Here is a 22,567-nt window from a genome sequence, read left to right as displayed (position 1 = left end):
CCCCCCTCACACAGGGCCCCGCCCCGCCCCGGGCGCCCCCTGGCGGCTGCCCGGCCCCGCCCGCCCCGCGCAGGCGCGCTCCCTGCCCATGGCGCCGCCCAGCGGCAGCCGCCCCTCCCTGCAGGCCCGGGCCGGGGTCGGGCCCTGCTGCTCGTCCTGTCCCTCGGCTCCCTTCTTTCCAGAGAGAGGAAGGCTCCAAAGGAAGCGTTTGCCAGCTGTGGCCCTCTGCTTAACTCTGTGGGGCCGAACGTCTCCCCTGAAGGTGGCCCTGGTGCGTCCATGAGTGCTGGTGCGGGAAAAGGCCCCTTCCTTCTGCCGCCAGCCGTCATCAGTGGCTCAAAAGCAGCGCCCAGCTCTGGAAGGAGAAACAGCCCGTGGCACAGTGGTGCCATCCCTGCCCAGACGGGGCTTTCTGCCACAGCAGCAGCAGCAGCAGGGCTTGCCTTGGCTTCACCTGGAAAGCCAGAAGCCTCTGTAAGTCAGCAGGTTGCCAGGCTGCATCAGCTCCTGGTGGGGGTGAATCCTGCTAGCTCTGACCATTTCCAAAAGGTTATAAAGGCAGCAGTACAGACATACATGCAGAGCAACCAGCATCCCATAAATGTGTAAAACTGTGTGGGTTTTGTGGCATTCTTAGGGCTGTCATGCTGACGGTGCCTCCTGCACAGCTTGTGTGCCATGCCATTGCTGGGCCAGCCTTGTCCCCAAGCTGTCACCCCCAGACTCGTTCTCTGGCTGCTGTTGCATCTCAAAGCAGAGTTGCCCAATTGCTGAGTTCCAGCTCTCAGGCTGGAGCACCAACCCGTGCTGTTGCATGTGAACGAATGGTCTGTGTCCACTTCATTGTGCTGGCAGAAGCCACTTTTGCTGAGACATAGGACATAGAAAGTAAGTAGAGGAAAAAAATCAGTTGGAAACTCTTGTATGGAAAATCAAGGTGACTGTGACATTGTGGAGAGGGAGAGAGAATGATGCATCTGACTCCACCTTATCAGAAGGCTAAATAATTACTTTGTTATACCATACGATATACATTGCATCTAAACTGAATCTGCCCCACACTCACCCTTGCTCACAGCTGCACAGAACTGCATCCACTCTGATTCTCTCGTGTCTGTCTCGTGGCAGTCCCGACACACACATTCTCGTGGCCCTGATAGGCCAAGGGAACAAAACATCCTCACTTTGGGTAAACAATCTCCATACTGCACTCTCCTTTGGCACAACACAGTCATAAGAATTGTCTTTTCTCTTCCTCTGATGTTCAGAAAATGTGAAACCCGGAAATATTCCTGGGAAGAATTGTGCCTTGCTTTTGTCTATGAAGAGAATGTGGCAAACCTCTTGGGCTGGGGGCAGGCTGCTGGAGCTTTCTGTTGCTTTCCTTTGAGGAAACAGCAGTGTTTTGTGAATGGTGGGCAGAAAACGGTATGCCTGGCTCTGGGGACTGTTTTGTAAGCAGTGCATGTTTGAAACTATTCCCTGATCTCTAGCCCAGAGGAAATTAGGGTCACACAGCAACATCTTAAAGCTTCAGGATTATGACACCAGTAAGGCACAAATGTGGGGTCTGTAGATCCACAGGCATTCCTCATCTAATCAGACATTTCTTGAGAATTGTCCTGACTTTCCGTGTGACACACAGAGGGAATTTGCATCAGGACAATATGCAACCTCCCAGCTGTCACATGTGGTGTCTGACCAGCTGCTCTCTCCACTCCACTTGCTGGGCTCATGCCAGAGGTGGTCCTGGGGCTGGGAAACACCTGGACTTGTGTAGAGCCCTTCCAAAATGCTACCATGGCTGCAAGAGCAGGCAAACAGCAAAAGCCCAGATCTTTCTCCGTTCTTTTTAGTTTTTAACTGAGACCTGGTGGTTTTTCCAGGCACTTTCTGTTTGTGCTCAGGAAGGTATTTTTAGGAGGGAGAAAAAAACCTGTTTTCAAGGGCAGAGGAGAGGAGGGGGAAGGAAGCTTCTGAACTTTGGAAAGCTTGTGGTTGCTCTGTTTTCCTGAGCCTGCCTTGCTAAGGTGTGGCCACCAGCTGAGCTATTTGGTCTTTGTCTTATAACTCCCTTTTAGGTGGGATTTGCCCATTTTGGTGGTTTTCCTCCCCCCACCAGCTTCTACATTGTCTCACCTTGGGATTTAAGGTTCTTTTCCTTCTTTCTGTGTGTCCATTGGAGTCAGATCCCTGTGACTGCCAGATGCATACTACAGGGAAGCTGCCAGAAGTGAGGCACAGGCCCCAAAGGCTTCTTTGAGGTGCTGTAATTGTGCAGCAGCAGTGTGCTGTGTGTGCAGCAGGTTGGTTACTTGGCTTTTTCCCCCCACTTAGGTGTCATTCTTCCTTCAGCAAGCCCTACAGTTTGCTGGTTGATGTTAGCCATGCAGCAAATGGGTGGGAATGACAGGCATTCAAGTTGAGGAAACTCTCCAGGATATTAGCAAAGCATGATTTCATCCACAGCACTTAACCAAGTGTTCTTGGTTTTAGTCAGAAGCACTGCTGGGCAAAAGGGCACATTGCCTTTGGTTTCCTGACATGCTGGCTCTTTCTGAGTGTTCAGCTTGGCATACAGGGTGAATGGGCTTGGTGCCTGTTCTGTGTTACTCTGGGATCCTTTGAGCTGTGGGTTATGGACTGCAAGGGGGTTTTGTGCTGCTTTGGGGCAGAGGAGAACTTTCTGGGCTGTTCTTTTGCATTAGCTGTAGGGTAGGTTTGGTTGCCATGCATGAACTCACAGAGCAAGCCAGAGCAGCTGCTATTGTGATGTCAGCAGAGGGCTGCCATGTCACAGTGTTGTCAGCAGGAGGTTTTCCTGGTGCCCGCAAGGCCTCAGCGTCCAGAGCAGCTCTTGGCGTGCTCCTTGCAGGAGGATCACCTCGTCTGAGCTGTTCTCAGATTACGGCCAGTGTTCCTTTTTCTCTGTATTTTCTTGCACAGTCCTTGGACTGGTGCAAGTGTCCCGTTTTTCCCCTTTTTACTTGCACAGTCTCAGGACTTGTGCAAGTGTCCCGTTTTTCCCCTTTTTACTTGCACAGTCTCAGGACTTGTGCAAGTGTCCTGTTTTACCCCTTTTTTACTTGCACAGTCTCAGGACTTGTGCAAGTGGGGTTTTTTTTCCATTTGTGTTTCCTGGCCTACGGACTCGAGCAGCCCTGCTCAAAGGATGGAGCGAGTCCGTAGAGCAGTCAGCAGCACCTTTTCATTGGCGGCTTCTCGGAAAGCTTTTCTTCGTTTGGCTGGTAAATATAAGTTGTTTTTTCCTTTGGGGCAGCACGTTGGAGCAAAAATGCATAAAGATGCCATGTGTTTGGTAAAGCTCCTGTCAAGAGCTTCAGCTGGAGAAGGGGGTGTCTCTTGCCCAGCAGGGTGTAGGAACCTCCAAAATGCAGACTGGGAGAGCTTTGCAGGCATCCTCCCAAAAACTGTGCAGGTCTCTCCAGAACTGAGGAAAAGCATCTTTTGATTGCATTCCATCCTTAAAGGATGTGCCTGTCTAACTGGACCCCCTCTGCGTGCTCCAAGAGCCATTGGCTCTGCGCTGCAGGGCAAACTGCCGAGCACTTTGTGTGTGCTCCTGAAGCCTGGAGCTGGGCCTGTGCTGTGTCCCAACAGAACTGCCAGTGCTGAGAGGGGTTTGGTGGAATCTTTTGTAGGGAATTGTTTACAGCAACCACATGGCACATGCTGCATGCAATTTACAAAAAGAAAAAGCAAGTCCAGGAAAGAGAGGAGAAGAAAGCTGCTTTAGCTGCAGGCTGGACAATGAGCTCCAATGTAGGCACTGCCTGCTAAGGAACAATTTGCATCTTCACGGCCAAGTTTCTAGTTCCTTAGTGGCAAAGCTGAGCAAAAGGTAGACACAGCCTAGGGTATTGTCCTGCAGTCTTGCTTGCTGTGTTAAAGAAGTGTTGCTCCTGGAGGGATGTTGTGAAAGGAGAATGCTCTCTGCTTGGGTGGGCTTGTTCTGTGGGATTCCTCAGCACAAACAGTTTTCTAACAGCACCTGGTTCATTCTCCCTTGCCCCCGGCAGCTCGCCTCAGAGGTGGAAGGAGTCAAGCGCACGCTTCGGTGAGTGGGACGGGCACCCTTGACATTCCTGGTGTCTGAGGAGTGTGGAGAAAGCTGAGGGCTTGGCCTGTTGCAGTAGAGTGCCAGCCTGGCAAGCTGAAAGAAAGTCCACATCAGCATCTGCATGAACACTACCAGAAGGATTCCATCCCTTTCCTCCTTTTCCACTGAAGAGGTTTTAACTAATGGAAGTCAAGCTTTGCAGACAGGAGGCTGCATGCTGATTGTAGCCAGCCTGAAATATCTCCTGCAGAAGCATGCACAATCCTGTTTAAACATTAGCCTTATCAGCCCTTTTAAACTGAGTTTTAATGACTGAGCATCTCACTTTTTCCCAAATTCATGACTTGTGCTTAGGAGAGCTGGGAATAGAGCTCAGGAGAAATCAGGTTCTAAATGACAGGTGACTCCCTGTCCCTCACACTGCTGCCTGTCTGCAGAGCACCACAGCAGCAGCAGAACCTCCTCTGGCTCGCTCTCTTCCTCCAGAGGCTAAAGGGGACACAAAGGACAACAAACCTCCAGGTGTTGTCAGTCCAGGGCCTGAGCATCCTACAGCAATCAGTGGCAGCTTTGGTTGGTTGAGTGCAAAGCTTTGGGGCAGTGCAGAGCTGCAAGTTTCTGAGCAGGCAGCCCTTGCCCTTGGAGGCTGAGGATGCTGTGGGCTGGAGTCCTGCCATGACCTCGCACTTCAGCCCAGCCACTGACCCGTGGGAAATGGCATCTGAAAATTGACATGCAGGCATCATTTTCCTGGCATTCTCACAGGGACTGTGAACTTCCCTTGGTGTCAGAGAAGCGGTAGCATGATGTCCTTTAGTGCTACTGGTGTGGAAGTCAGCCCCTTTGTGCACAGGGTCTGTGCAGGCTCCCTGCTGTCAGCAGAGAGAGGTCCCCAGGTGCAGTTCCCAGCCTTGTGGGGTGCCGAGGAGCCGCTGTTGCCTGCAGGGACCCACCCCTCTCCACGCCCTATCTAGGTAGCTACAGGCACTGCTTCGACTGCCCCCTTAACTTTGACATGACCCAAGTGTGTTGAGGAGACTCCTGAGCAGCTCTGCATGGCAGAGACAAAATCTGTCTGTGAAGGGCTGGAATGCAGTTCCTGTTGGCTGCTCTTGAAGGCCTGAAATCCTGAGGGGAAGGCAGTTGAGCAGAGCTGAGCAGGGAAATGTTCCCTGCTTCTACTCAGATACTCCCAGAGCAACTCCAGGGTTAGTTGGGACATAAACACCACATCAACACCACATAAACAGCCCCACACAACAGCTTTTGCCTTCAGGTGAGCTGCTGCTTGCTGCTTCTGCCACCTCTCAGGAGCCAACTTCCCTGCTCCTGATTGCTTGTTTGTGCTTTTCCCCTGCCTATTCCTTGCAGGTCCCGCTAGGAGAGGATCTTGCCAGTCAGGACTCCTGGGCCCAGACAGGAAAGGCGGAGCGGCAGGAGAGCACGGACAGAGTGCACGGCGCCCAGGAGTTCAGGTGTGTGTTGAGCTTTCTCGCTTTCTCTGAGCAGGGGTGGGTATTGCTGGGCTTTAGGAGGCCCAGTGTCAAAGAACAAATTTGGCTTTCTCCTTGTTGGACTTGCTCAGCACAGACGGGGCAAGGCAGCCCAGGGCAGGTCTGGCTGCTGAGCAACCTAGAGCACAGCTGCCTCCTGGGACTCACTCCTTAAACCCTGGCAAAAAGCATTCCTAACTAGACCAGAGTAAAAGCAAGGGAGGGTCAGGCTGGGCTTAAGGAGAGCAAAGCATTGACCTGCAAAGGCAGTCATGCAGCATAACAAGTGTCTCAGAGAGCTTGTGCAGATTCCACCCCTGGAAATTCAGAACCCCAGCTGGATAGGGCCTTGAGCAGCCTGTCCAGATGCTGACCCCAAGTGCTTGGAACTGAAGCCTGGGCTAGAGGCTTCCTGGGATCTCTGCCAGCCTAACCCATCCTTTGATAACTGGATTGGAAAATTGTCCCCACCTCCTCCCCAAGCTATGGCTTGCAGACTCTTTCCTTGTTTCACAGTGAAAGCAAGAGTAATTGTGGCAGTACTCGTCTAGACTTAGCAAGCATGTTTTAGCCATAGAAGAACTTTTGCAAGTCCAGCATCCACTGTAATCAGAAAGGAGTGTAAGAGCTAGCAGGCAGGAAGGTGTTACGCTGAGAGTACCTGAGCTTTCTGGAAGTGTTCTGTGGCTTCTGGAAGCTTGTTTGACTTCCTCAGTGGTGACTCTTTCACCTGCACAAAAGACAAAGAGAATGCTGGTCTAGGGAGGGAATTGCAGCATTCTCTTGAGGTGGAAGTAGAGGGCTGTTGGAAGCCCCTGAGATTGCCTTGTGTGGGACATGGTATGCAGTCCTGGTCTTGCAAGGAGACTATGTTGCAATTAAAGGCTTGTTTGTCTGTCTGCTTGCCGTAGATGGAAGGAGCTGGCTGCATTTGAGAGAAAGCGCCACTCCTCACTGGAGAGGGCGTCTGAGGTGGCGGCACCGACAGCGGAGGAATGGCAGCCTCAGAGGGATCTGCTGAAGGAAGCGGTTCCTCTGGCAGTGCCAAAGGTACGCTCACCTTGTTCCTAGGCAGCACTTGTGGGAGAGGGATTTGTCCTAGCAAGACCCCCCCGAATGCTGCTTCTGGCAGCAAGCTGAGACCGAGCCTGTGTTGTTGTTGTTGTTGTTCCTCTTGAAAAATGGTGCCCCCCCACTGCCAGGTTTTCCACCGGCAGCGGCCAGCCCACAGGGGCCTGGAGAAGCTGCTGCAGGAGTTCTCCCACCAAGGGCACACCCTGTCCCAGGTGTGCAGAGAGAAGGCGGTGCTGGCACAGGAGAACGCTGCCCTGGAAGCCCGACTGGCAGCCACGGAGCGGGACCTGCGAGGCCTTTCAGAGCAGCTGGCAGAGGCCAGGTAAAGGCAGGGAGGAGACCCTGGGTGGGACATTACTGAAGGTCTGTAGTTACAAAGGTGGTGAGCATTATGCCAGGATTTACTGCCTGCTGTGTGCTCTCCAGATGTTTCTTGGGCAGAGAAGCAAAGAGACAGGAGCAAAAAGGGAAGGATACTGTGATGTGAATATTACTTTTCTGCCAGCTCAACTCTCAAAGCTTTTTTTGGGTGCCTGCTTGGGACCCCTTGCACATTCCTGTGACAAGTGCAAAGCAAGCCAACTTGGCACTGAATTGAGGACCAGGGAAACTGTGCAGATGTTTGCTGAAACCAGAAGTTTCCCTCTGGTTTTGCTTTCTCCTTCAGTGCATCTGACCATCAATCTTTGCTTGCCAAGTTGTTTGACATGGGGTTTTGGAATTCAAGGCTCTTAGATGTGAATGTTGTGAGTAGGGCGCTGATGCTTCAGGTGAAGCTGGAGGGTCATGCTGAAAATCTTGATAGCCTGCAGAGCTGACTCTTGTGAAGGATGTGTAGAACCTGGAGCTACTTACAAAGAGCAGCAGCAGCAGAAGGGAAAGGTCTTGTGACTTCTTGACAGTGTCTGGGGATTCTTGCTGAGCACTGATTCTTGCCCACTTGTCCAGTCACCTCTGTAACCTGTCAAGGATCTTTTTGGCTGATCCTTCTTCCTTTTTAAAGAGTGCCCAGATATTTGGGCACTGCTGGCTTAGTTAGGCAAAAATAAAGTAGCAAGTGGTCTTGTTTATCCAATTCCAGTAATTTAATTGGCCGGATATCTGTCCCTCCTCCTAGAGAGTTCTTGTGCAGATAGAAACCTACTTCTGGTTTCCTACTCATGCTGCTAGAAGCCAGAGGTTTTGCTATATGGTTTGGTGAATTCCTTTAGTCCCTTTTACTTAGAGAGTGCCTGGCCAACAAAGTACCTATACATCCACTATGAATGGCATGAAGCATTGAGGAGTCAGCCAGGAGAGCCCTGTTCTGTCCTGCACCTGCAGAGTGACTTGGAAGTGCTGATGAGCCCAGGGCTGTGAGCAGAGGCTGGGCTTTTGTCCCTTTGCAGATACTTGGTGGGCACACCCGTGTGTGATAGGTCAGGCAACAGCAATTTCAGCTTTGGCTGCTGAGACCAAACTGAGCTGGGCTAGGTCATGAGGAAAGGCTGCCCAGTCACCTGGAGGGGCCTGCTTTGCTATGTAAAGTGGCAAAATAGTCCTACTGTATCTGAGTTTCCATGCAAGCCATTTTGCGTACTAAGGTGTAGGGATCTTAAGGCACATCTTACTGGAGGAGCTGCCCCTGTGTGCCAGGAACAATTGCTCTTCATCTTCACGCCTTGTAGGTCAGAGAAGGAGAGCCTGCAAAGCAGCCTGCTGGAGGCTGAGCAGCACATATGGGAGCTGGAGATGGCCAGGAGCCGTGTGGAAGCCCAAGTGCACAGGGCCAGGCAGGCCAAGGAGGCGATACTGGGTGAGAGCCTGGTGCGCTTTGTTTCTGCTGATGGCCCTGCCCCGTGCAGTGGCTGCGAAGGCAGCTCTGTGCCCAGGGCTTCTGAGCAGTGAAGCAGCTGAGGGCAGGTCCCTCCTTGCCTGAAACTGGAAGGGCTTAAGGCCAGCAGATTCCTGTGCTTGTGGAGTGTCTGACTGCTGCCGTGTGTCATGTTTGCAGAGGATGTGAGGGGCCTTCGTTGTGAGCTGCTGGCTGTAAGAGCTCTCAGCCAGCAGCAATGTGAAGACATGGCTGAACAGCTCCACTGGGCACAAGAGCAGTGCTGCAAGGCTCTGAGACTCTGGCAATCTGCCCAGGAAGAGGAAAAAAGGAATCTCATGAGAGAACTGGTAAGAAACAAGAGGCCCCTGAAGATTTCAGGCGGGTTTGGTGGGCTGGCTCAGCAGAAGAGCATCCTGAGTATGTGACATGGCCGCAAGCATCTGCTGTAGGCCAGACGTTGCTGGGCCAGGCAGCAGGGGCCTTCAAGGGCTCATACTTGAAGGCCTGTGAAGAGCCAGAGGACAATGCTGGGACAGTATATGCATGCACAGGTTGAGGATGGGCATCAGCCAAGTTCCCCAGGAGGCTGGGTGGTCGCCACCCAAAGCATGGCAGCGAAGGGGCAGGATCTTCCCCACAGCCTTGTGCCATGCAGCAGGCGGCTGCTGACCTTGCTGCCAACTGCAGTCCCAGCAACTGGGTTCCTTGCTTTCTGTCCTCCCATGGTGGACAGATGTCTTTGGGCCTGAATCATATGCAAGAGGCCCCGTGCTGCTGGTATTTCAGCTGGTGGCCTGCCTTGTGACTGGATCATGGAGGCGCTGGCCTCATCCTCATCCTGCAGTCCATGTGCACCTCTTCCTTGATCAAAGGGCAGGGGGAATGTGAGCACAGAGCCTCTGAGAACAGGCAGAAATGCTGAGGAGAGAGGGGCCAGAAAACAGGCAGCCATGAGAGCAGGGAAGGAAGGTGGCATCTCCTTCCTTCCACCTGCTGACACTCCCTCTACATTTTGGGTTAGAACAGCATTGCTGGAGGGCACAAAGTCACGACTCATGTGCACTTTCCAGGTGGGGGGGTTGTTGGAGGGATGAAGCTTCCATCTCTTTCTATGGGGAGCATTGCTTGGACTTCATCAGGAATTGTCTCTTCCCCTCATCAGGAGAGACAACTGGAAGAGCAGCATGTGGAGGCACGGAAGCAGCTGGAGGAACGGGCAAACTTCCTGGCAGAGGTACAGAGGGAGAAGGAGAAAAGGCTGCTTGAGATGAAGGGGGAAATTGCCATCATGGAAGCTGAAGAAGAAAAGCTACTAAGCAGAGGCAGTCAAGAGGCATAGAGTGTGGAAAGAGAGTTTGTGTGCTGTTTTGGACTCCTCTGGGCTCCTTATGGGCACTGCTTCCCTGGGCACTGTCTGTCTGGGTGGCATTGTCTCTTAGCTGACCCCTTAGAAATATGACCATGAGAACAAAATGCTTTTGGAAAGCAAGAGCACATCAGTCTTGGTTGCCACACAAGTGGAGTGTGGGAAGTTTAAAGCCATCTTCTTTTGTGTGCAGGTGCTGCAGGAAGAGCAGCGTCAGAAGGCTGCTGTCATCCACAGGGTGTACCAGCTAAAAAGAGAGCTAAAGCATTGTGAGCAGCTGAGGCAGAAGTTGAATGAGCAGTGGCAGAATGAGCAGGTGAGCCTGAGTAGGCAGGCAGCAGAGGGATGGGCAGTGATGGGGGCAGGAACTGGAGACCTGAGGAAAGGGGAGGCAAGGACTACTGCCCGCACTGGAAGCACAGATCCTGGCAGGCTCCAGTGCTGAGCAGCAGGAAGAAGAGCTGGGATGGAAGGGTTAGAGCTGGGTAGAGAAGCAGAAAGAAGTGGCTGAATAGAAGTGCTTTAGAGACTGGAAAAGAGGAAACCTGAGTGTGATGGCAGGTGCCAGTAAGATTTCTCTTGATGGAATATCAAGGTCATGCTGCAGGCTGAGCTGCAGGAAGCTGAGAGGAAGATGATGGCAATGGAGAAGAGGCACCAAGAGGAAATGGAAAGGATGCACAAGGTCCTGCTGCAGTGCAGGCTGGCTGAAGAAAAGCAGGTGAGTGAAAGAGCAGGAGGCACTGCAGTCCTGCAACAAGTGGTCTCTGCCCTTGCTGCCTTTCCCCTGCAGAGCAGCAGTGGATGGGGGCAATGTCTCTGACCGCCGTGCTCTGTGGGCTCCATGGCAGCTGGAGAGAAGGACACTTCCTGGGCTGCTGAATCTCAGCTGCTGCCCTGGGCAGCAGGGCAAGTGCTTTGGCCAGTGGGCCAGCAATCCTGTGAATGTATTTCTGCTGGCCTCTTAGTGCTCCCTTTGTTTTTTGAGGGGCTTGTTCAGGTGAGCATGGTGACCCACACAGATTCTGAGCAAGTTCTCCCTGTCCATGGTGACTGCAGTCCTCAGAAGGGGCTGAAGTCTAAAGTTGCTCTTTCCCTTTCACAGTCTCCTCCACGGCTGGCTGTAACAAGCTGTAGTCTCTGACTGCTTGTGTGGGTTTGACTTGAGGAGGAAGAGTTGACAGCTCAGCCTGCAGCCTAACACCAGTGCTGTTCCTAAGGGCTTGCCGTTGAAATGCTCTGTCTGGGACATCTCTGCCAAGCACCTTTCTGACACAAACAAATTTCTTCTCCCAGGTGGACGCAGGATCTGCCATTGAAGCTGCTGGTGCAGCAGCATCCTGCCAAGAAGCCTCCTCTCCACAGCCTGAAAACCAGAGCATGAGCAGCTCGGCCCGCTCAAGCCAGGAGAGAGAGAAGCAGTTCCTGAAGCTGCTGAGTACGTCCTGGGGATTTCTTGTGTGACTGAGCAGTGTTTTATGGTGTGTGTGCCTCAGCATGGCCTGGAGCACATGTTCCTCCTGCCTTTGGTGTCAGACAGACATTTTGGACTCCCTACAGAAGCAAGTGTTGTGCTTGGGGGCAGCCAGGCAGCACTTTGGGGCATTCCTTTTGCCTTTGAGGGCAGCTGGGAGTGGGTGAGCTTTGCCTGAGCTTCCCTGTGCAGTGAAGACAAAAGCAGGGATTGTTTTGCAAGCAGCAGAAGGCTGCAACCCAGCCAATGACTCCGTGAAGGTGTGTGTGCTAGTCTGGCCAAACTGATGAGAACATTTGGCTTCCTAGATTCCCTTTAGACTCCTGACCTGTCACCAGTCATTGGAGACAAAATACTTCCCAGAACTTGATTGTCTGTGGGGCTGGTTTAATGCTGATGTTGTTTTTATGACTGTTAGTACATCTACTGTTCCTTCTACAGTTTGGGTTTGATAAGAATTCTACATTTTGGTTAGCCTGACCTCCTGGAAGATAACATGAGGTGACAGCACAAATATAAGAGAGGAAGAGGTCTTTTCAATGTGCCTTAAAAGTTAAAACATTACATTCTTAGAACAATCCCAAGGTATCAGATAGGAAGTGTTGTTTTCATTGTGCCTCAAGAGAAGAAGGACGTTTTTTTACAATCCCTGTTGGATATTTTAGTTGTATGCTTAGGAAGTTGCATCAAAGAGACACATCTATTCCCAGATAGAACTGTCCTGCAGGCAATTCTCAGGAGGAAGCCTGCAGCCCCTCTGCTGCATGTTCCTGCAGTACCAGGCACTTTGTCACTGCTAATGCCCAGCTGGTAAACACTCTTGGAATACTAAGCATTGGCCTCAATCCCTGCACAGATTCCTGCACTTGAGGAAAGCACACCAAGGCCTTGGTGACTCTGAAGTACAGCTGAGTTGCTTCTTACAACTAGTAATAGCTGCCAGTGCAGTGCTGTCAGAGACTAACGGGTCAGGCACAGAGCAGAGCCCAGTTTACTCAGTGTCTGCCATCAGCTGTTGGGACAAAAGGTGGATTGATTGACTCCTCTGTGGGTCTGAACATAAAGACAACCATGTTCTACCTTGAGTGGGGTCAACAGCTTGTAACAGAGCTGGGTGTGCCTTTGGCTTCTTGACAGTGGCTGTCAGTGGCCGTTCGAGGGCTTTGCCAAGCTTTTTGTCATACCCGCCCTGCCACTGACAGCTGCTGTGCCTGCAGGGGCTGGAGCCTTCCTCAGCTGTGGGGTTGCAGCTGCCGCCCCGTTGCTGCAGCTTTGCCTGGGCTGGTGAGAGGATCAGCATCTCCTTTGTGCAGGTGTCTGTGTCACGGCAGCGCCTGAGGAGCGGCGCTGTCCTTGTGACCCGTCTGGGCTGTGCCCTTTGGGAAGATGGGGCACGTGGGTGCTCTTCAAGGGGCCAAGTCCAGTGCCCGTGGCTGCTGCAGCCCAGGCTGAAGACCAGCACTTGTAGTTCTTCACTAAATGAGGAACAGGAAAAGTGGTCTTCAGAACTTAGCCTGCTCCTAAATAAAAGGGTTCTAATTCTTAGAGCCAGTGTTCTTGGATGTAGCATGAGCTGCTGTTCTCTGAAAATGTCAAGGCATTCTTTAGGCAAACTGCTGAGAGGAAGGGAACATCCCCTCCTCTCCTGGAATTCACTTTGCAAGATTCTTTCTGCTCTGCAAAAAGCAGATGTTGATAAAAATTCATCCCAGATCCCAGGGTGCATTGAATCCTTGGAAGTATGTAATCTTGTGCTGAATCTCCCAAGAGAGTGTTTCTTCCCAAGAAAATGAAGGCTCCTGATTTTTCAGCCCTCCTTCCCATTTGTAGATGACAGCCGCTTGTCTTGGTGCCTGTTTGTCTTCTGATTTCTGTCTGCTCTGATGGTTTTTCCCTGGGCTTAGTTTCCCCTCAAGGCAACCCTGCAAAGGAGTGTGGGAGAATCAGACTCTGTGCAGAGCTGCCTGTCTTGCTGGGGCTGCTGTTGTTGTTGTTCTTGTTGATGTTATCGTTAGCCAAAAGACCACAAATTGCTCAGAGCCCCAGAGAGTGGAGCTGGGTTTCAGATCTCCTGCAAGCTCAATCTCTCTGTTTTGAACTTTGCTTCTTGCATTTTGTTTCTTTCAGGGTGTGTGGTGAGTGTGGAAGATCCAGAAAAGAAGTACACTGGATGGGAACACCTTGGCAGTGGGTGAGTGCAGCCACACTTATTTCTACAGAACCACGGGCCAGGAATTTTGGTGGTTCAATAGCATGTGGGAAGTCAGGCAAGCTGCAAGCATCTTCAGAGCCTGGCTCCAGATTGTCCCTGTCTCACTACTGAGGCAGTACAAGGCATCATCAAAGACAACTGGATGCTGACAATGTCTTGGCTGCCTCAAGGAGCAGGACCTGGAAGCCCTCCTGTCCCTCCAAGATGGGGCACCAGTTTGCCTGTTTTCCCAGGAGACATGGTTTTGTATGATTCAAAGTAATATGGCCACACTCATGAAGGAAGGAAAACCTGAGAGAGCAGGTTTTGTGTGTTGTTTCCCACCAGAGAGCTGTCAGATAACAGCTCTCAGTAGCATTTCTTAGTAGTATTTTTCTGGAAACAATATTCAGTGGTCAGGAAAATAAGAAAGGCTGTGTGGCATTGCCTGAGTTTGGCAGGTAGGATGAAAAGAGAGCAGTGAGAAGGACCAGCAGCACTGTGTGTTTCATTGCCTGGAAAGGCACGCCACAGGCACATACACAAGAAGGAAAAGGCAAAGAAAACCCCCCCACATGCATAAGCTAGTGTGTGCATTGGAGAATTCTAGCAGCCCTTTTTCTTCCTGTGGGAGCCAGCTTTTCTCTTGGACACTCTGCGTGGCAGAGGGCTGCTGGGCTGCTGTGCCCTTGGCTGAAGAGTAGACAAAGCCCAGTGTTTTAGAGACACTGCAGGCAGCAGAGAGCTCCTGCCTGGGCTGCCTTTTGCTCCTCAGCACTGAACAACTTCTCTGTTCTTGCCACTGTTCTGATTCTAGGGGCTTTGGAGCTGTTTATAAGGCCTTTGACACTGCCACAGGACAAGCGGTGAGTGCCCATGCAGATCTTGCAGCTCTTGAGTGCTTTCCCTGTGATGTGATCTGTGGCCAGAGCTTTGGGCCGCCTGTCTTTGCTGCAGAGGCTGCTCTGCAGAAGCAGTCTGTCTAGAGGCAGGCTGCAAAATGCATTTGGGACAGACTTTGTCCTTCCTACCTACCTGAATGAATGCAAGGATGGCCGTGGTGTCTTTCAGAGGACACGCTAGCTTGGACTTACTGGATAAATATGCATAGATTAGCTGATGGCAAGAGCCATCATTCCAGCCCAATTCCTCTTAAGCCCAGGATCAGACACAGATATTTTGTTTTCTATCACGTGATTCAGTTGGAAAATACAATGCAAGCCCTTCAGAAAGAGAGATCTTGTCTGGAGCACAGTTTTGCCTTTCAGTCCTAGGGAACCTAGTTCACATACACACACACCTACACACACACACACACAGAGACACGTGAACGGATGAATGAGAAGAAGTTGATGAAGAGCCTTAAATAATACAACCTTGTGTTGATCCTGTGTTCCACTAGAGAGATGCTCTCTGTTCTGAACAGGCATGGTGGTGTCTTGGAGAGTCTTGCTGCTCTTTGGGGCTAGAAGTTCCAAGTCCTGAATTCTCCTTTTTGACTCTCAGGAAATACATTCCATCTTCCTTGATAGTAAGGAATTAGAGAAGGTAGTTCCTTATCCAGCTGCAGAGCTGTGCTCAGGAACTGCACTTGGAGGGAGGTCTCGGAGGCGTCCAAAAGCCCCAAGCCCTGTGTTTAGAACTTGGGGCACATCCATAGTGTACCACAGAAAGGGGTATTCATTTTTAAACCCATTCAATAATTTCAAGTCTAAAGATTGTTCTTCAAAGTTGCAAAAGCCAAACTGAAGAAGTGAGGATGTGCTGGGATTGTAACTTTACCTTGAGTCACTTTGCAGTTCTTTTTTGACAGCATTTTCCCCATCATGTTTTATGTGTTTACTCTGGCACACAATTGAATTGGCAGCCGTCTCTTCACAGGATCAAAATTACTTTTGTCTTCCAAAGCATGCGTAAATGATAATAGTAGTGCTAAACAAAGTCTATTTGAGAAGCCTGCGGGTGCAGAGGGTGGTGTTAGCGCTTTGTGGTTGATGGTTTAGAGTCCCTTTTTTCCGAGGTGACAAGGCATCCACGCCCATGAGTGCCAGAGAAAGAGGCTCTGGTCATGTCTGTCCCTAAGAGCTTTTGATGTCATTGTAGGTGGCTGTAAAGGAACTTTATCTCCAGCACCAGGGCTGTGAGGGAGTATTAAAAGAAATCCTGCTCATGAGAGAAAATAAGAACGCCAATATTGTCAGCTACTTAGAAAGGTAAGTAGTTCTGGTGATTTTCTGGGAATGTTCATTTCCATACTTGCAAGGCAAAGATTTAAAAGCTCTTTAGCCACTGGCAGAAAATGGATCTTTCAATGAACATCAATCCACTCCTGCACCAGGCATGGGAGGAGTTTGCATTCTGTCCCCATGAATGCTTCCTGACATAAACAGCTTGAAGATTGATCTCAGAAACCTGGCTCTCTTACTAAGCCAGCAGCCTGTATGTTCACTTGCTGCATGTGGTTTTGCTGGTTTGGGGCGTGATTTTTTCCAAGTGTTGGAGGAGAAAACATGCCAGAGATTATGTACCTTGTGCTGTTCCCACTATTTCCCATAACCTTGCATGCCAAAAGACTAGGCTAGGAGACACATACTTTGCCAGGTCTGAAATTGTTTTCCTGTTTGTGACTGTCCTTTCTGCAAGGTTTTCCAAAGGGTGTTGGCAGTGCTGCACAGCCACTTGCCTTTAGTAAAAGCTGTGAAAACTGTGTCTCCTTGCTGCTGGAGGGAATGGTGCAATTTGTGTCTGAAGATGATGAAGCAGCTGTTGGGATGTGTCCACTTCCAGATTTATCGTTTTCCTCACTAAACCTCCTTTTTCCCCTGCTTGCCACCTAAGCCGTCTCCTTTTCCATGGATGTGCCTTCCTCCTTTAGGTGGCACAGATGGCAGGCACTGGCTAGCCTAGGTGGAGTGTGTCTTCATTTGATTCCATCTTCATTTACCAGTGACCTGGAAACAAAACTCAGCTGTAGTCTTTTCTTCCCCACAGCAATTTAGCTGTGCACGTTCAGCTCCACGCTGTTGCTTTCCTCTTGCAGCTACCTTGTGGATGAGGCTGTCCTGCTGGTGTTGGAATATATGGATGGAGGCTCCTTAGCTGATGTGGTCACCGTGAGAAGGATGGCTGTAGGACACATAGCAACAGTGTGTCGGGAGGTAAGGGGTCCTGCTTGTGCTTGGGATGGCTTGGACAAGGCTCGTCCTTTGAAAGCACTGCAAAGGGAGTGATTCCATGTTCAGAGCTTTCTTTCTGTGTTGCTCTTCTGCTTCAGAGAAGAAAGAGCATCTGGACTGAAGTGCCTGCCAGTGTCCCTGCCCTTCCTGTACTCTGTTCTTCACTCTTATCCACCATCATTGAACTCTCTGTCTCTTTTTCCTTTTTATTTTCTGTTCTGCACTTTGCCTCCCCAAGCCTTTGCCCAGAGCCTTTCTGCACTGCCTTCTTTGCCTGTAAGTGCAAAGGTGCTGCTGTGAGAGCTTGAAACCAGAGGCCAAGCCAAAGAGAGACTCATCTGTCACAGGTCTCCACTCCAAAGGATGGCATGGCACCCAGCATGGTGCTTGCTGCTGAAAACTGACAAAAGAGCTACTTCCAAGTCTGCTGTCGAGGCAGCCGTAGAACCCTTGTCCTCCAGTCTCCCACCCGACAGTGATCTCCTTGGTATCCAAGGCAGGGACGTTTTCCTCTTTTGGCAAACCATTGTTTGTCGTCCGGACGGGGAGAGCGCATCCGCTGCAGCAGCGCTCATTCTGACTGGCTTTGCAGGGGACAGTCTGGAGCAACGACTGACTGATGCTTCCCCCTCCAAAGCTAATATGCCTTCCCTTGGAAAGATCCTGCTCTCCTAGTGCTGCAGCAGCAAGCTCTTCCTCCTGCCAGCACTCACTGCTCCTTGGAGATCTGTGAATCTTCAGGAGCAGCCTCCTTTTGCATGTGATGAAATCAGATCAGGCTAACTCTTGGCCTCCTCTTTCTTTTTCCCCTGGCAGTGCCTGCAAGGCCTGGCTTTCCTTCATGCCAAGCAGGTGATCCACAGAGACATCAAAAGTGACAACATCCTTCTGGGCCGGGACGGCTCCGTCAAGCTGGGTGGGTATTCCTGCTCAGGCGCAGCGCTGCGGGGAGGCGGTGTGGGGCTGCTTTGGAGAGGTGCCGGGTGCCAGCAGTGGCTGCTGAGAGTGCAGGGAGCGCTGCGCAAGCCCAGGCAGCAGCTGGAAGATGCTGAGTGGTCTAGAGAGCAACCAGGTATCCAGAGTAACTTTGGTTTGTGTGTGTTCCTTCCAAAGGGAGAGAGTTACAGTGTAAACGTTCAGGGCAATGAGGAAAAGCCAAGGTTTTGTGGGAATCCTGGGCGGGTTGTTAGCTGTACAATTGCCCATGTCCTTGGCTGCAGCCCTGAGGAAGGAGAGCCCAGCTGCTTTTCCAGCTCCATTAAGCACTGCGTTCTGGGACTGAGAGTGAGAAGCCCTTTTCCTTGGTTTCCTACTTGAAGCAGTGTTTGTTTTCCTCCTCAGCTGATTTTGGCCTCTGTGCTGTGCTCAGCCCTGAGCACAGGAAACGGAGGTCGATGGTCGGGACCACTTACTGGATGGCACCCGAGGTGGTGAGAAGAGAGCCTTACGGCCCCAAAGTGGACACCTGGTCCCTTGGCATTGCGGGAATAGAAATGGCCACAGGAGAGGCTCCTTATATGCAGGAGACCAGTGACAAGGTAAGGTGCAAATGTGCTCAGATAGCCGTGTCCTTCTGCTCCATGTCCATTAGAGAAAATCCCATTCCCACAGCTTGAAGTGCTTCCAGCAAGGGCCACTTCAAAAAAGGTCTCTGGGGCTCACATCAGCTGTCAAGGCAAGACCTGGTGCTGGAATAGCTGGGGCTGCACTGGGGCCTTTTTTCCTTTGGGAGACAAGGCTCATCTCTAAGCATCGGCTAGGCAAGAAATTGCCACTGCAGACTGGAGTTTTAAAGATGGGGTCTAGGTGAGCCCTGAAGGATATGGAAGAATCACGTAGAGTCTCATGTTTCCTTTTGCTTCAGGCCAGCTACCTGATAGGCAAGCAAGGGGTTCCAAATCTGCAGCAGCTCAGGCTACCCCCTGGCTTGTGTGAATTTCTGGGCTGCTGCCTGCAGATGGATGTGGACAGGCGAGGCTCTGCCAAGGAACTTCTGCAGGTACAAGGCAAAGCGGCTGCAGGCCAAACAGCTGTTCCCTGCCAGGGTTTGCTCCTTGGCCAAACTCCAGGGAATCAGATGGGCCCCCCACAGAGTAATCTCCACTCTGGGTGCTTTTCAAATGAAAACCAAGTAGGATCTTGATTGCTTGAGGTTAGAAGGGCCCAGTAAGGTCATCTAGCCCAGAACTCCAGCCACTGGCAAGGACATCTTCAAGTAGATCAGGTTGTTCAGAGGCACATCCAAGCGGAGCTTGAATGTTGCTGGGTTGGGGCTCCTCCCAGCTCTCTGGGCAGCCTGTGCCAGTGTTGCAGCACTCTCCTCACAAACAGTTTCTTCCTCAGAGCCAATCTGAATTGAGTGTCTTTTAGCTTAAAGCCGTTCCCCCTTGTCCTCTTGCAATTGGCCCTGCTAAAAGAAATGTCCCCAACTTTCCTAGAAGCCCCTGAAACTATTGAAAAGTCTCCTTGGGGCTTGCTCTTCTCCAGGATAAACAGGCACAAGGCTCCCAGCCCTTCCTCAGAGGAGAGCTCCCACCTTCTGGTCATTTCTGTGTCCCTCTTTTGCTCTCAGGTGCTGTATTGAGGTTTGCCTGGTAGCAAAGGAACTGAAGTATTGCAATGCTGGGGATGGGGGCTTGAGGAACACAATGAAAGCAGTCCCTGCCAAGCGGTTTTAGATTGGTCTGTGGGAATGGGGGAGCTGGGGTGGAGCTCACTGTGAGCATCCGAGAGCACCCAGCTTGTCCCGCCTGGCCCACCCTTGGAGGTTTCTGCCAGCCAAACAGGCACAGCTGTGCAGGATTTGTGCCAGCCCCATGTGCTGCCTTGCCCCATCAAGTAGATGAGAATGGCTGTGGCTTTGCTGCCAGGTTTGGTGGCAGACAAGGAGCTGGTGACCAGGCCACTTCCTTGGCTGTGCCTGCTGTGAAGGAAGATGCCAGCCAGCACAGGAGGGAGTGGGGTGTGCTGAGGCAGACACTGCTCTTCCTGCAAGCCAGAGCTGAGCGCATCTGCACCCTGCTGCTTGTGTCCTTGCTCCTGGCTTGCTGCTGAAAACCTGCATGTCCAGAGCTCCTGAGAACAACACGTGGGATCAACATTTTTCAGAGCTCTTGGGAGTCTCTTGAGGAAAGCCTTATGCCCCACATCTCTCTTGGACACTCAAAGAGCCCATGTCTGTAGAAAAGAGGAGCTTGAATAAGTCTGTTGACTTTCCTGAAAGGAATAAATCCTTAGGACAGCAAGCAGCAATCCCACAGTGATAGCAGGACAAAAATCCCAGCAAGTGACGACACCATGAGGAATGGACTAGTGCAGTTCTGGGCCGTGTTTGCCTGTGACAGCAGCATGCTGGACATGAAGGCAGACGTGCTGCTGGTGCCCTCAGTCCCATGTCTGTGTATTTCTGGGTGCTGGAGGAATCCAGCTCAACCCTGTTAGGAGCTCAATTTGGAAAAGAATGGTTTCTTTTTCCTTTGTCTCTTTTAATTTGGTTTGTTTTGTTTCTTTTTCCCTTTGGGCAGCATCCATTTCTGCAATCAGCGGAGCCTCTCTTAAGCCTCTTCTGACAGCCTGATTGCTGCCATCCCTGCAGCAAGGGAATGCAAGAAGCAAAGGAGATGACAAGGTGTGAGAGTCTGTCCGAAACTTCCCTCATTTTTTGCCTCTCGATCGTCATGAAAGCCAAGACCACCGGGGAAAGGGAAAGATCCTGTTCTGAAAATCCAGGTCTGTCTGGTCCACCAAGCCAGATTATTGCCTACGGGTGTGTTTGCTCAACTCATGGAACACTGCACCCAAGAAGGGGCAGTGTGCTCTCCTTCGCCTGCATCACCTAGCAACGCTAGTGCTGGAATTTCTCCACCCTTCTGACTTGGCTGGACTTTCTCTCTGGAATGACCTTCCCGGAGGTCGCCACAAAAGGACCCTCCACTCACCGTACATCAACCACCGTGGCAGATGGACTGAGATGGGAGAGGGCTCTCCCCTCAAGGACTGGGACATGCAACCTCTACATGGAAAAGCTCCCCTCTTCTCCCTAAAATGACTGAGACTGAAATCCCTACCGTAGGGTGAGGGAAGGCGTGCGTGGGGACCAAAGCAAGTTTTGCAAGCGACCACTGGACCGAGAAGACAATGGTTCCTGCCTACGACATCTGCTGCTGACGACGCCTGTTCCTGATGGACTACTGATGGACTCCTTGTACCCTTTATCAATAGACTATTTTGAAATGGGTCCCCTTCCCCCATTTCAAAAGGACTATAAAAAGGTTTAGAGCTGACTGATACCTTTGAGATCTCCCCTGACGTGAAGACGACAGGCGTCTTCGTCGACCGGACTTCGAGGGACTTTGTCATCTGCACGTCTGGTAGCTATATACCTCCTTGCCCTCCCTCTCTTCTTTTTCTTTTCCTTACTCTTTCCCCTTTCTTCATTCCCCTTCTCTCTAACCCATCTTTTCTATGACTATTTAATAAAAGTACATGTATTTTGATTTTACTGCAAATCCCCTTGTCGTGTCAGTTTTTGCACCCTGAGATCAGTGAAAAAGAACCTACACGAATCACGTCCTTAGGACAGATCGTGTCAGCTATGAAGGACAATACCAGTGTAATAAATAGGGCAGGAGATCTTTCTCCTTTTTAATGTCTTTATTTAAAAAATTCAGCTCACGTTGGGGAGAAATGACAGGTCACCCGCACCCCCGCTGCTCCCAGGAGTGGCACGGAGGAGGAGGATGATGCAGCTGTGCCCGCTGGTATGCAGGCAGAGCTGGGCCTTCTGTCCTCGAGGGAGTAGTGGGAATTCCGCTTCTGTGGTCTAACATTCCAGGTCCTCTTTCTAGCTGACATCCTTTCAGGTTAGGGTGAGGAGTAAAAAGGATCTTAGAAGATACTGGATTAACTTCCTCATCTTTAGGCCTTACTTAGGTTTCTTAATTCCACGTCGACTCATTGTTTTTAGGGGTTTTTTCCCAGAAAATTGCAAAATTTGGTGAAATGCATTCTCATCTGCATACTAGCTCTGATGTCACCCCCCCACCCTGCTACCTGCAGGCTCTGGGGAAGCAGCAGGGGGACAATTGCGCTTGATTTCCAACCATTAACAGGTAATTGAAGAAAAACTATTAACAAGAGGTGATTGCTACATGAAGCTATCAACAACAAATAGTCAACATTTCAACTCACAACAACTGGCCCAACCTGTTTAACTTTGCAGCCTTAAAAAAAATGGATAATTTGTGGGGGCGAACACCCCAGGTGTGGAGACACGAGGCTTGACTCCATTTCAGAGGGCTGATTTATTTTCTTGTTTATTCTATTAAAATACTACATTAAAACTATACTAAAAGAACAGAGAGGAAAAAATGACCAGAAGGCTACGAAGAAAGAAGAAGAATAGAATAGAATAGAATAGAATAGAATAGAATAGAATAGAATAGAATAGAATAGAATGCATAACAAAAATCTTGTGACTGCTCACAGGCTCAACACAGTTGGCTGTGATTGGTCATCAAGTGAAAACAATCCACATGGACCAATGGAAGATGCACCTGTTGCATTCCACAGCAGCAGATACTTATTGTTTACATTTCTTTCCTGAGGCCCTCAGCTCCTCAGGCGGGGAAAAATCCTAGGAAAGGATTTTTAATAAAATATCATAGCTACAGATGAATGTTTTACTCATAACACCAGGAGAAGACCAGGGAATGCAGGAAGCCTAGGCTAAGGAGCTCCTCTGTCTCCAAGCTGATCCAAACCAACAGACCTACTCAGATAAGCACCAAAGGACCACAGTGCACGCGCAAATGAGAAAAGTTCAAAAGTTCAGTCATGAGCAAGACCACAGCCTTCGGCCTCAGAGACCACCAAAGACCCCAGTGTGACCACCACA

At 50.8% G+C, this 22,567-nt stretch overlaps 1 protein-coding gene across 3 annotated transcripts; it reads left to right on the top strand.

The window, feature by feature from the left end:
* The first annotated feature begins 2,015 nt into the window (after positions 1 to 2,015).
* Positions 2,016 to 21,414, top strand: LOC135292813 (serine/threonine-protein kinase PAK 3-like). 3 transcript variants are annotated; one of them, XR_010354976.1, is made up of 18 exons: positions 2,018 to 3,248; positions 4,041 to 4,078; positions 5,453 to 5,556; positions 8,316 to 8,443; positions 8,642 to 8,811; positions 9,627 to 9,698; positions 10,024 to 10,146; positions 10,426 to 10,551; positions 11,127 to 11,268; positions 13,432 to 13,495; positions 14,313 to 14,361; positions 15,599 to 15,708; positions 16,536 to 16,653; positions 17,488 to 17,587; positions 18,013 to 18,209; positions 18,536 to 18,670; positions 20,196 to 20,299; positions 20,744 to 21,414. XR_010354976.1 is itself a non-coding variant. In XM_064406887.1 (17 exons), exons 1-17 carry the CDS (start codon positions 3,173 to 3,175, stop codon positions 20,238 to 20,240), a joined length of 1,797 nt encoding a protein of 598 aa, XP_064262957.1. In that variant the 5' UTR covers positions 2,019 to 3,172; the 3' UTR covers positions 20,241 to 20,737. The 3 variants fall into 3 exon arrangements, 2 of the variants coding, with proteins under 2 accessions (XP_064262958.1, XP_064262957.1); XM_064406887.1 differs by lacking the exon at positions 20,744 to 21,414 and having other exon boundaries at positions 2,019 to 3,248; positions 20,196 to 20,737; XM_064406888.1 differs by lacking the exons at positions 18,536 to 18,670; positions 20,744 to 21,414 and having other exon boundaries at positions 2,016 to 3,248; positions 20,196 to 20,737.
* Positions 21,415 to 22,567: the final 1,153 nt, after the last annotated feature.

This window comes from Passer domesticus, unplaced genomic scaffold, assembly GCF_036417665.1.
Source record: "Passer domesticus isolate bPasDom1 unplaced genomic scaffold, bPasDom1.hap1 HAP1_SCAFFOLD_51, whole genome shotgun sequence".
NCBI lineage: Eukaryota > Metazoa > Chordata > Aves > Passeriformes > Passeridae > Passer > Passer domesticus.
This window is presented reverse-complemented; position numbering and strand designations above follow the sequence as displayed.

Excerpts from the sequence above, each read along its gene's own strand:
- LOC135292813 (XM_064406887.1), top strand. The coding sequence starts at position 3,173 with ATGGAGCGAGTCCGTAGAGCAGTCAGCAGCACCTTTTCATTGGCGGCT. Across the intron at positions 10,552-11,126 it reads GGCTGGCTGAAGAAAAGCAG|GTGGACGCAGGATCTGCCAT; the intron begins GTGAGTGAAAGA and ends TTCTTCTCCCAG. Across the intron at positions 18,210-18,535 it reads TGCAGGAGACCAGTGACAAG|GCCAGCTACCTGATAGGCAA; the intron begins GTAAGGTGCAAA and ends CTTTTGCTTCAG.